This window comes from Chiloscyllium plagiosum, unplaced genomic scaffold (assembly GCF_037043375.1).
Source record: "Chiloscyllium plagiosum isolate Xiang-an unplaced genomic scaffold, Cpla_swu_hap1 HiC_scaffold_10, whole genome shotgun sequence".
In the NCBI taxonomy this organism is placed as follows: Eukaryota; Metazoa; Chordata; class Chondrichthyes; order Orectolobiformes; family Hemiscylliidae; genus Chiloscyllium; species Chiloscyllium plagiosum.
This window is the reverse complement of record NW_028270148.1, coordinates 100756557-100769307: the sequence shown is the minus strand read 5'-3', so window position 1 is coordinate 100769307 and position 12751 is coordinate 100756557. Positions and strand designations below refer to the sequence as shown.

Here is a 12751-nt window from a genome sequence, read left to right as displayed (position 1 = left end):
ACATGCCAACATCGAAGAGGCTTGAGCTAAAAAAAATTGTCACACTCGACCAACTGACCCGAAGGGGATGTGTACGAGACAGCTTCCCCTCGAGTTTAAAATGAAGCATCCTTCAGGTGGAAGGAATGAACTTGATGAATAAAGGGCTTTTTCTCACTGTGTTACCATCCTTCACTATATATTTTGACAGACTGCTTATTGCCCACAGTTGTATCCTTGGGTGGATGGACAAATCAAGCCTGTTTGGACACTACAATCCCAAATTCCATGCCAATATTGGTTCACTGCATTTGCAAAGAATAGTTGAGGATTGTTGATAGGGTGTATGGAGGAACCTCGATTATCCAAATGAGATGGGCTGGCAGAATTTCATTGGGATAATTGATTATTCGGTTAATTGATTCAATGCTTCTCCTCTGGGGCTCAGAGTTTTCTGAAGTTTCCTTATTCCTCGCTCTGCCTGCCCTGCTCCCTCTCTCTGTCTCAGGGTTTGTTTCTGAGCAGAGACACACATGTGTAAGGGACCTGCAGTATTACTGAAGCCTCCTGCTTCCCATACCCCCCAACCCATCAGTTCAATGGGATCGACACAACGAGCAGTTGCTAAGTCCACTCCCTGTTCAGGACACTAGGCAGCAGCACACCCCCTCCCCATCCGTCCCCAACCCTGCCTCCTGTCCGCGCAGCCACACACACAACTTTTTGACAAGTTCCACCTTTGCCCTGTACAGGACAATGTTGGAGAGATTACCTGGTGAAGGGGGTTCCCCTGTGTAGAATTTCAGGGAAAGTGTGGGGAGAGAAAGAGAGGGCAGGCAGTCAGTCATTTGGAGACGGTGCCTGGTCTCCCATCGATGTCCAGGACTGTTCTCAGCAAGCCAAATTCATTTTTAATCATTGTAAACAAGAGACGCAATTACTGTTGGAAACACCTCTTTGATGTAATGTTTCTATCGGGACCTTGAGATCTTCTTTGAATAACCCGAAATTCGGATAATTGATATTTGGATAATCGAGATTCCTCTGTATATAGATTTCAGTAAAGTGTTTGATAAGGTTCCCCACGGTAGGCTATTGCAGGAAATATGGAAGCATGGGATTGAGGGCGATTTAGCAGTTTGTATCAGAAATTGGCTCGCTGTAAGACAACAGAGGATAGTGGTTGATGGGAAACATTTGTCCTGGAGTTCAGTTAGTAGTGGTGTACCGCAAGGATCTATTTGTCATCTTTATAAATGACCTGGATGAGGGCGTAGAAGGATGGGTTAGTAAATTTGCAGATGACATTAAAGTCAGTGGCGTTGTGGACAATGCAGAAGGATGTTGCAGGGTACAGAGGGACATAGATAAGCTGCAGAGCTAGGCTGAGAGGTGGCAAAAGGTGTTTAATGTGGAAACGTGTGAGGTGAATCACTTTGGAATGAGGAACAGGAATACAGAGTACTGGCTATTGGTAATATTCTTGGTAGCATGGACGAACAGAGAGATCTCAGTGTCCATGTCAATAGATCCCTGAAATTTGCCACCGAAGTTGAAAGGGCTGTTAAGGTGGTGTACGGTATGTTGGCCTTTATTGGTAGAGGGATTGAGTTTCGGAGTCATGACGTTATATTGCAGCTGTATAAAACTCTGGTGCGGCCACACCTGGAGTATTGCGTATAGTTCTGGTCACTGCATTATAGGAAGGATGTGGAAGCTATGGAAAGGGTTCAGAGGAGATTTACTAGGGTGTTGCCTGGTATGGAGGGAAGGTCTTATGAGGAAAGGCTGAGGTACTGGAGGCTGTTTCATTAGAGAGGAGGAGGTTAAGAGGTGACTTAATACAGGCATACAAGATGATCAGAGATTAGATAGGGAGGACAGTGAGAGCCCTTTTCCTTGAATAGTGATGGCTAGCATGAAGGGACATAGCTTTAAATTGAGGGGTGACAGACATAGGACAGATGTCAGAGGTAGGTTCTTTACTCAGTAGTAAGGACATGGAATGCACTGCCTGCAAGGAGTAGTAGACTCGCCAACTTTAAGGACATTTAAATGGTCACTGGATAAACATAAGGATGATAATGGAATAATATAGGTTAGATGGGCTTTAGATTGGTTTCACAGGTCAGCGCAACATCGAGGGCCGAAGAGTCTGTACTGTGCTGTAATGTTCTATGACTAAACCATTAGCTTCCACAGAACATCTGAAGCCTCTGAACTTTTTATACTGTGCAGTTGCTAGATTCAGAAGTCGAAAACTTATTGGAAGGAACAAGGACATAAAATCCGCTGTATTTTAAATAGTGAGGAAGGCCTAATCATGTTAAAACTAAATGTCAAGAACATTCAGATCATAGTGGTGTTCACCACTTAAAGAAAACCAAAGCCTCTTCTAACTTGATTGAAGTCAATGTTTCAAAGGGAACTTCACAGCTGGAAATCATAATATCCTGTACCATCACCCTGCTGTTTTAACATATCTCATGCTTTTGCATGAATACTAAAACAATGTTTTCTTCATGTTTGCAACCTCCAAAAATGTCAGCCCAAGAGAACATACTAAACTTTATTTAAACAAGATTCAAGGTGCATTAACTGCTGTTCTTTAAAATGAAGTAGTAGTCGCAGTTCAAAGAATTTGTTGACTGAAAAATATCACAGGATCTAGAGAGCAAAGACAGAAATTTAATCCTAGTTTATCACCTATCCAAAAACGCCAATTTTCATTGATTTTGGAAGAGGCAGCTGGGTTTCAAATAGCAGCAGTCAGGAGAGAGTAAGCAAAGTGAGGCCAGACCAGGAGCAGAGAGCCAATGCAATACAGCCTTTCAAGCACTGCATGATTCTTAAAGATCCAGGATATAAGTGTAGCACAACGTATGTGGAGTAATCCCTAGGAATGAGGACAACCCGTGCTTGTGCTGCAGAGGGGGTCTTAAGTAGTAACTACCACATGGTGCTGGCTGAACAGGAAACTCCCACAATTAGCACCTGCCACGGGCCTATCTGAAGCAATTTTAGACTGATAATCAACTTATTTGGTCAATGATATGACATACTTTGTGGCCATTTAATTCTCAGGTGGGACTTGACCGAGAATTGCTAGCCCAGAGGTAGGGAGATTACCACTGAGCCACTGTGCTGTTCTTTACAAGAGATAATGGTAAATTGTCCAGTCAGATTGCAGTGGAGTCATATATTCTTTGTACAGCCTATTGCCTTCCAGCAGATAGGCCTTTTCAACATTTTAGCTGACAAAGACACAAAAGGAAGGGCTTGAATTTGCTTTATTCTAATTAACTGCATGCTCAATTATGATACACAGCAGCTCAGTGACTTACCTCTCCATGGTTTTAGCTGTGTAAGGCAGATGCATTTCAATACTATGTTCATCTTCATCTATCTGAATGGTCATGCGTTCAAACATTCCTGTCTTCCACAGCTCTCCGTAAACTAAAGATTACAAACAAGAAACCTTGTCAATTGTGATTTAATATACATGTGCTTTGTCACTCATCTGAGATGATCACAACCCACAGTATCACAACAAAATTTACCAATTTAAATCCTGCAGAATGCGCAAGAGCTTGGAAATCTAAAACAAACAGCTCGATAGTGCGTTTGGACACCACAGAATTTCTCCACATCTCTCTCTCCCTTACATACACAAACAGGAGAGTAAAAGCTATCAGTCAGAAGATCACAATCTAGCGTCACCCTATCTGGCACCGTGCTTAAATCTGGACAGATGTAAACAGTTTTGAGGTGCTGAAAACTCTTAAGGGCACCATTTGTACAATAGAGCTTAAATTGCAGAAAGCCTTGGTCATAGATGACTACGTTAATTTTCACACACACAGAAGACCATGCTCTCTATAATTTATTGATGCCTCATGATAGTGTGGCCATGTGACAGTGCCCGTCAATAGTGTTTCACTAATATCAGGGCTGCTGCAGGGAAAGACAACAAGACCTAGCAGGCTGATTACCCAGTGCTGACTGTGAATCTTGACTAGCTTATTCCTCAAGTGTTCCACTATTAAAGCTTTATGGTTCAACTTGGCAGGGGATGCAACCTGTGCATCGTTCCAAGTTACTTGGCGACAATCCAATGGATTATCTTTAAGCAACTGAAAAGTCAATATTTTGTCTGATAGTAGCCAAGCTTTTAGCTTTCATCGACCACTAATAACAGAGCCTGTGGAGAATCAGATAAATTTCTGCGCCCCTCGTCTTCATAAATCTCATCTCAGTGCTGATACAAACAAATCCTCGTAATCCGATGTAGGATTTATCTACCAGAGAGGTCGCAAAGCTAAGATAAGCTTCGCCAAGCCCCTAGATTCATGCAGGACAATACTTTAAAGATTGCTCGGATGAACACGGGGTGTGTGTGTGTGTGTGTGTGTGTGTGTGTGTGCAGGGACAAAATGATGAGAGGCAACGAACTCAGAATTATGTACTAATAGTGAGGGAGATCGACACTGTGAAACAGCAAGAGTCCAGAAAGCTGTGTTGCCTGCACAGTGCCAGGGTTCAGGACATCAGCTCAGGGCTGTAGAGGAAATTGCAGTGGCAAGGGAAGATCTCATCATTTTGACCCACAGAGGTTTCAATTACAAGCATGACAAAGAAAGTTAAAAGGGCTTTAAACTAGACAGTGGGGCAAGGGATAGAATTTGGCAAGAGATATTGAATCAAAGAGTAAGGACAAAGGAAGAGGGAAAAATATTAAAATGAGAAATGATCAGACAGTGATTGGAAGGGACAGTGTATAACTAATGATAAATTAACTAATGATAAATTAACAAATAAGACAAAGTTAAACAAACCAAACTAAAGGTTCTATATTGGAATGCACATACAATTTGAAATAAAACAAACTGAACAGAGACTGCAAAAAGAAGTATAATCTGATAACCAATGGATAGTCATGGCTGCAAGATGACAGACTGAACCCAAATATGAAACCATAAATGTCACTAAGGATGGACAGGGAGCGAGGAAGGAGGAGAAGAAGTGGGTCTCTGTTAGTTAATCATAACATTTGCACAATAGAGGGATGACTTAATTTTGTATAACCAGAATGTAGAAGTCGTTTGGGTAGAGATGAGAAACGATAAAGGCAAAATATCATTTATGTAAGTGGTGTACAAGCCCCGTAACATTAACCACATGGCTGTATGGAGGAAAAAGGAAGACATGTCACAAGCTTGTCTAAAAAGAATGGTAATAATCTACACAGACTGGAAAACTTGGTTGTGCAAAAGTAGCCAAAATGATGAGTTCATAGCATGCTTCTGGCTAGCTTCACTGAGAAGCATGTTCTGCAACCAAACGACGGTTGCGATGGTCCCAAGATTAAAAACTCTGCGTCTGTGACAAAATTAAATCCATTGGTAAATCTATACCAGCCCCAGTATTCTTCAATACGATAGGATAAATCAGTGACTTCAGTAAAAGCAGTACCATAATGAGAACAAATTCCATATTCAGAGAGAGAGAGAGAGGTTAGCATTTTAAATCTAAATACAGTGATTAAGAGGGCATAAAAGTATAGCAAGCAAAAATAAACTGTCAAATTAGGTTAAGTCACAGTTCAATACAAATAGTCTGGCAGGCATTTAAGGGAACATTTCAGAATATTGAGTGGATACCGTCAAAGGCAAACTAAAAATTTCAAAGGGAGGACCCATCTTCCATGATTAACTAAACAATTAATTATGCAAAGATGTGAGATAAGTCAGAGGACTGGGCAAAATATTATTTTAAAAAAGGCCAAAAAGGAGAGAAAAATTAAGAACACAAGCAAAAACTAACTAAAAATATATTTTTTTAAACGTTCTATAGCTATGAAGGAACAGGCTAACAAAGTGAACCTTGGTCCTACAAAAACTGAAGTAATAATGGGAATAGAAAATAAGGAGCTGGCACTGGTCTTCACTATAAAGGACGCAGGTAACAATCCAGGAATAGCTGTCAATCAGGAAATCGGAGGGAGGGAGGGAGGGAGGAAGATGGATTCAACAAAATATTAGAGCTGCAGGCTAACAAGTCCTGGAGTCTTGATGGACTTGCTCCAGGGATCTTAAAATAACTGGCTGCCGAGATTATTTATGGCTTGATTTTCATAATCCAAACTTCTTAAGATTCAGGGAAGGCTTCATTAGAATGAAAAATAACAACTAACTCCTCTGTTCAAAGAGGGATACAGAAAACAGGAAACTGCAGGCTAGTCACCTTAACCTGTCATGGAAAACGTTAGAAGCTATTAATAAAGAGATCTTGGCAGAACATCAGAAAGGTTTGTGGTAGTCAAGTAAGCACTCTTTTGTAAAAGAGAAGTCGTATTTAACCAATTTCATGGAATTTTTTTTTTAAAAAGTAACAGGTGTTGTGGATAAAAGGTGTTTGTGCTTGGATTTCCAAGAGGCATTTGCTAAGGTGCCACAAAGGTCCTTGCGGAAAACAGAAGTTTGTGTAGATGGTAACATATTAGCATGGACAAAGATTATTTGCTGTTAGATGACACAAAGGACCTTTTTCTGGTTGGCAAGATGCAACAAGTGGTATGCCAAAAGCATCAGTGCCGGGGTCTCAACCTTTTACATTTCATATAAATAACGGAGATGAAGGGACTGAAGGTAATTGCTATATTTGCTGATGACACCATGATAACTAGGAAAGTAATTTGTGGAGGTGATTACAAAGGGACATAGATAGGATATGAGAGTAAGCACAGATTTAGAAAATAGAGTATGATATAAAATTGTTAATTGGGACAAGAATAGAAAGAATTCTGAGTATGCAAGTTAGCAGAGTTCTGAGGTGCAGGGGTATCCAGGAGTCCTGATTCTTGAACCACAAAAGGTTATTAAGCAGATGCAGCAAGTAATGAGGAAAACCAATAGATTGATATTGTTTATTGTGAAGGGAATACAAAGTAGGTGGTTTATGGCTCTCATATACAGGGTATTGGCAAGTGGAATACTGCATACAGTATTCATCTCCTTATTTAAGGATATAAATGTATTCAGGATGCTCAGAGAACTTTTAAGACTAATATTAAAATGGATGGTCATTTTATGAGGAAACGTTGGACAGGCTAGGTTTGCAACTAATTGAGTTTAGAATAATAAGAGGCAACTTCATTGAAACATATGGGATCCTGAAAGCTCTTGACAGGGTGTATATAGAAAGGATGTCTCCGCTTGTGGGAGATGCTAGAACTCGGGGTTGCACATTTAAGACAAAGATGAGGCAAAATGCTTTGAATGTCATACATTTTTAGAACTGTTCCTCAAAAGGAGGTGGAAGGAGGTTCTTCAATCTGTTTAATCCAGAGGTACACTGATTCTTGATAAGGGAAAGGGTGAAAAGTTAGGCAGCAATGTAGAATAATCAGATCAGTCATCAGTCATTAAAATTGTGCAGCAGGCTCAAGAAGCCTACACTTGCTTCTAATTCATACATTTGTACATTATGTTGTATGAGCTACCTGCTGTACCTGACCAAATCACAGAATCAAACTTATTCCAAGATGATAGTAACTGCTGCTGCTTTTATTTACAAATTGTGCCATCTCAGTGATGCTGGATTGAATCGGTTTCTTTTCAGCTCATTTCGCCATCAATAACCTATTGCAATTTCTAAGGAATTAACAATACATCAGATTTTGATAATATCTGCAAACCTCAAACCCTTACTCCAGACCTACATCCAAATTCTTGATTTACACAGTGAACTGAAGAGGTTCTAGATAAACGCATAACACTGCTATGAACTCTGACTTTTCCCAGAAACTTGTCTGACTCCTATTCTTTGCTCCCTAATCTATTTTTAATCCATGCTGGAATTCTGTTCTTATTCTCACAGCCTTTTAACTTTTCTAATGTAAGAAGTTATCATTACGACCAGTATATCCACATCTGCCATACCCATTACCTCATGGTAGGCAGGGCAGCAAATGATGAGCTTAAAAGGAAACCCAATCCTTGATTTAGCTGGGCATCAGGTAATCTTGACATCAGTTTTCTCATACAAATTTAAAACAACATGCATAACATTTCATTTTTAATCAATAGCAAAATCTTGGTATTGATACTTACTCTTTTGATCGATGCGTAGATCATACAAAGGTGTTCTATAAATATCTGCAGTGGATAAAGCACAACGAGAAAGAGGCGCATGGTGCGATGGTCCCAAGATAAAAACTCTGCGTCTGTGACAAAATTAAATCCATTGGTAAATTTGAGCAGTTACCTGCCTTCTGACTTACACAAACAATTACAAAGCATTTAAAATAAAACCCAGTTTCACAGCGAGCAATCACCCACATGGTGGAAATTAGCAACATGTCACAATTCATCTTTCATTATCCACCTACCCAGGGGATGCTGTTACTTGATGACACCTGCACTGAAACAGAGAAACCGACTCTGTTTCTCAGTATCATAGGTCAACAGTCACACAGCATTTACAGTTGAGGGAAGTCATTTGTGGCACCTTAATTCATCCAGATTGTTGCAGTGAGGGGGCTGGACAATCACAACTGGTTATTTTGGATAATTTGGATTCTTTACTTTCTCTCAATAGGAGAAAGTGAGGACTGCAGATGCTGGAGATCAGAGTCGAGAGTGTGGTGCTGGAAAAGCACAGCAGGTCAGGCATCATCCGAGGAGCAGGAGAATTGAGTTTCTGGCATCAGCCCTTCATCACCCAATTCTCATAATAGCCCTTGCTATTCTTATGAATAGATGAACAAGGAACACAAGTTGGCCACTCAGCATTTCAAGCTTGGTCCAATAAGGCCATGGCGGATCTGATTTTGACCTCAACTCTACATTCCTGCATACCCCCAATCATCTTCCACCCCCTTGGTCATCAAGAATCTACCTCTGCCTTAAAAAGTATTTAAAGATTCGGCATCCATTGCTTTTTGAGGAAGAGAATTCCAAAGAGACACAACTCTGAGAAAATGTTTCTTTATTGGTTTTAAATGGACACCCTCTTGCTTTTAAACTATGATTCCTAATACTAGATTCTCACACAAGTACAAATATGGTTTCAATATCCATCCGTCAAGTCCCATCAGGATCTTGTGTCTCATTTAAGTCACCTCTGACTCTTCAAAACACCAGACACTAGCTGGAAAGTCGTTCCTCAAAAGGCAATCTGCCCATTTTAGGTATTAATTCAGTAACCTTTCTTTGAACTGCTTCCAATGCATTTTCATCCTTCCATAAGTATGGTGACCAGTAATATACACAGCACTCCAGAAGCGATCTCATCAATTCCAAGTAAAACAGAAGCATAACCTTCCTACTCTTACTTACAATTCCCATCAATTCTTCTCTATCCCTGTATACTAACCTTCTGTAATTAATTTGCAAGGAAACCCAGATTTCTCTGCATCTCACAGCTCTGCAACGACTCACCATTTGGATCCAATGCTTCATTTCTTTCTACCAAAATGGACAATTTCACACTCTCCCACATTGTACCCTATTTGCCAGACCTTTGCCCAATTACTTAATCTATCAATATCTTGGAGGCTCTTTTCCATGTTCAAAGTACTCTAAATGTAATATACCCAATTACTGGTCACCTACAGTCCATTAGAATAGAAATTTCCAAGGATAACCCACAGTCATTCCTTTTCCTCATTTCAAAAAGGCCAACGCACATTTTTTGGTATTTTTATGCTTTCATTTACAGGATATGTATATTGTTGGCTAGACCAGCATTTATTTCCCTAATTGTCGTTGAGGTGGTGATGGCGAGCTGCCTTCTTGAACTGCTACAGTCCATGAGGTGTAGATACATCCAAGTGCTGTGAGGAGGGAGCTCCAGGATTTTGACACAGTAACTGTGAAGGAGCAGTGATATGATTTCCAAGTCAGGGTGCCATGTGGCTTGACAGGGAATTTGCAAGTGATGGTGCTCCCAAATATGTCTTACCCTTCTCAGTGGTAGAGGTTGTTAATTTGGAGGATGTTGGCTCAGGAGCCTTGCTGAGTTGTTGCAATGCATCAGCTGCTACTGCACAGTGGCAGTGGAGAAAGCAAAGGTTGAAGATATTAAATGGAGGTCCAATCAAGCAGCTTTGAGCTTTGTTGGTGCTGCACTCATCCAGGCAAGTGGAGTGCACTGAAGTCCCATTGGATCAGACTCCATGTTAACTCTGCTTTTCTCTCCACTGATGCTGCCAGACCTGCAGAGTTTTGCCAGCACTTTTTAATTTCCAACATCTGCAGTTTTTGCTTTTATTTAAGTATTCCATCATACTCATTTGTCGTATATATGGTGAACAGGCTCTGGGAGTCAGATGGGGAGTTACTGGTCACAGAATTGCCAGCCTAAGGTCTGTTCATATAGCCACAGTATTTATAGGACTGAACGAGTTCAGTTTTCAGTAAACAGTATCACTCAGGAGTTTAATCACAGGGGGACTCAGCAATGTAATGCCAGTGAACACCATTGGGTTACTGAATTTGGTTTTGATGAAGATTATTATTGTCCAGTACTTGTGTAGCGCAAATGTCACTTGCCACTTATGAGTCCAGGCCTGGATGTTGTCCAAGCCTTGCAGTATTTGGACACGAACTAATTCAAGGTCCAAGGAATTATAAATTGTGAACATCCCTGTCTCTAACCCTTTGAAGGAGGTCATTGATGAAATAGTGAAGATGGTTGTGCCCTGTTCATTACAAGCTGTCTTTTACATTCAAGGATTAACAGAGTTGGAGAAAGCCTACAGAAACCCATTCTCCAGGGGCACTACTCGTGCTGTTCTTTGTGAACGTTGGAATGGATCGAGCATGTATAGAAAACAGTAGGAATAAACAAGGCATTTTCTGGTAGGCATGCGTGTAAGTAGTGGATTACAACAAGGATCAGGGCTTGGGCCTCAGTCATGAGCTGTACCAACACATGAGATGCAGGAATAGAGTGCAAAGCATCCAAGTTTACAGACAACAAAAACTAGATGGGAAAACACAAAGACTGCAAATGGATTTAAACAGGCTCAATGAATGGGGAAGAATGTTGCAGCTATAATGTGGAGAAATGTGAAATTACCAAAATTAAGTAGAAAAACTGACTAATATTAAAATGGTGACATTTTGGACTAGGAAATGTTGGTCTTGTTGTTAACGAAATATAAATTTTAGCACATTACTAAGGAAAGAAGAGTATTTATTCCAAAAGAATAGAACACCAAACAAAAAATTATTGATTACTGGGTCTTGTTGAGATTATACTGACAGTATGGTATAGTTTTAGTGTCAATGCCTTAAGGAAACATACATATACGTGAGTGTGATAAAGATTCACAGCACTGTCTCCTGGGATGGAAGAGATTTGTTTAAAAATCTCCATTCTTTCATGGGCTGACAAAGCATTTACTTCCCATCCCTAACTGCCTCGAACTAGTACAGTTCAGCTGTCTTCTCCAACAACTGCAGTCCATGTGTTGGAGGCACAGCAACAGACTTTCAGTAAGGGAGTTCCATACTTTTGAACCAGTAACAGAGTAGGCAGATCTGAGGCTGGCAATTTCTGAGGTTAAGAAGAATGAGAGGTCATTGCTTTGAAACAGAAGGTTCGTAAAGGACTTAATGGGTAGATGCTGGGAGGCAGATTCCTCTGGCTGGAGAGTCTAGAACTAGAGTCATAATACGCAGACAAGTTGGCCAAGAGGAGAAATTTCTTAATTCAAAGAGTTGAGAATATTTACAATTTTTTTCCCTCAAAGCTGTGGAGGTTCAGTGAGTGCGTGCATGCAGAGAGCGAAATTGACCATCTTCCGGATACTAAGGAAACCGGGCGATACGAAAATAGTGTGGAAAAGTTGCTCTCTATTACCAGCTAGAATTTTTTGGAATAACAGAGCAGCCTTGAAGGGCCAAACAAGTTACTCCTGCTCTGAATGGTGGTCTCGTGAGCAGCAAATCTAAATTGTTCCACAATGCACTTCTGTCAACGTTCCTACCCAGCATCCTAATAAGAGGATAAGCCAATGTCTTTATTGTTCAACTAGTTTGGGCGCTGGCTCAGTGAATCAACTATCCTCATGTCATGTCTCCCTCCACAATATCAAATCACATGAGAAACGCCCTCACCATCCATAAGCTTATTGTGGGTAACTGCATTGACATCACAACCTTAACCGAGTCTGGCTATGTGATATCACCTTCCCTCTAAATGAAACCTCCCCAGCCTGAAACACTTGTCTGTACTCCCTTCTGTGGCATTTTCTCCAATGACCTTGATCATAGGGTGGTGCGTGTGTGGAATGAGCTGCCAGAGGAAATGATTGAGGCTGGTACAATTACAACATTTAAAAGGCACCTCTATAGGCAAATGGTATTAGATTAGGTTAGGATATCTGGTCAGCATGGACGAGTTGGACCGAAGGGTCAGTTTCCGTGCTGTACATCTCTATGACTCTATACCACCTTAATCAAAGCCCATCACTTCTCGGTCAAGATCCTCATTTAGTAGTGCACATCCAAGCACTAAAGAGTTATCTTCACAACACTCCTCTCTCAGCCTCTACACCCAGCAAATTATCTTCAGAGATGGAGTTCATTCTTTTGGAACGCGATGGTCCCATGTTTTAGAAACAGCACCGAAAGTGTTGGCAATGTGATCACATTACAACCAACAGGTTTTAAAAGTTTGCGCTTTAGAAACAGCATCCCCAATTCAATCGTGTTACAGCAAATTTGTATTACAGCAGAACGGTCTGCATCAACTTACACTGCAT

General features: G+C 40.7%; 1 protein-coding gene across 1 annotated transcript in view; it reads right to left on the bottom strand.

The window, feature by feature from the left end:
* memo1 (mediator of cell motility 1) overlaps positions 1–12751 on the bottom strand; it is a 49907-nt gene that overhangs the window by 9602 nt on the left and 27554 nt on the right. Inside the window, exons 4-5 of the mRNA XM_087991601.1 lie at positions 8091–8203; positions 3324–3435 (exon numbers count right to left, since the gene is read on the bottom strand). Of these exons, the coding sequence (XP_087847727.1) occupies positions 3324–3435; positions 8091–8203 (225 nt within the window). The remainder of the gene's footprint in view (positions 1–3323; positions 3436–8090; positions 8204–12751) is intronic.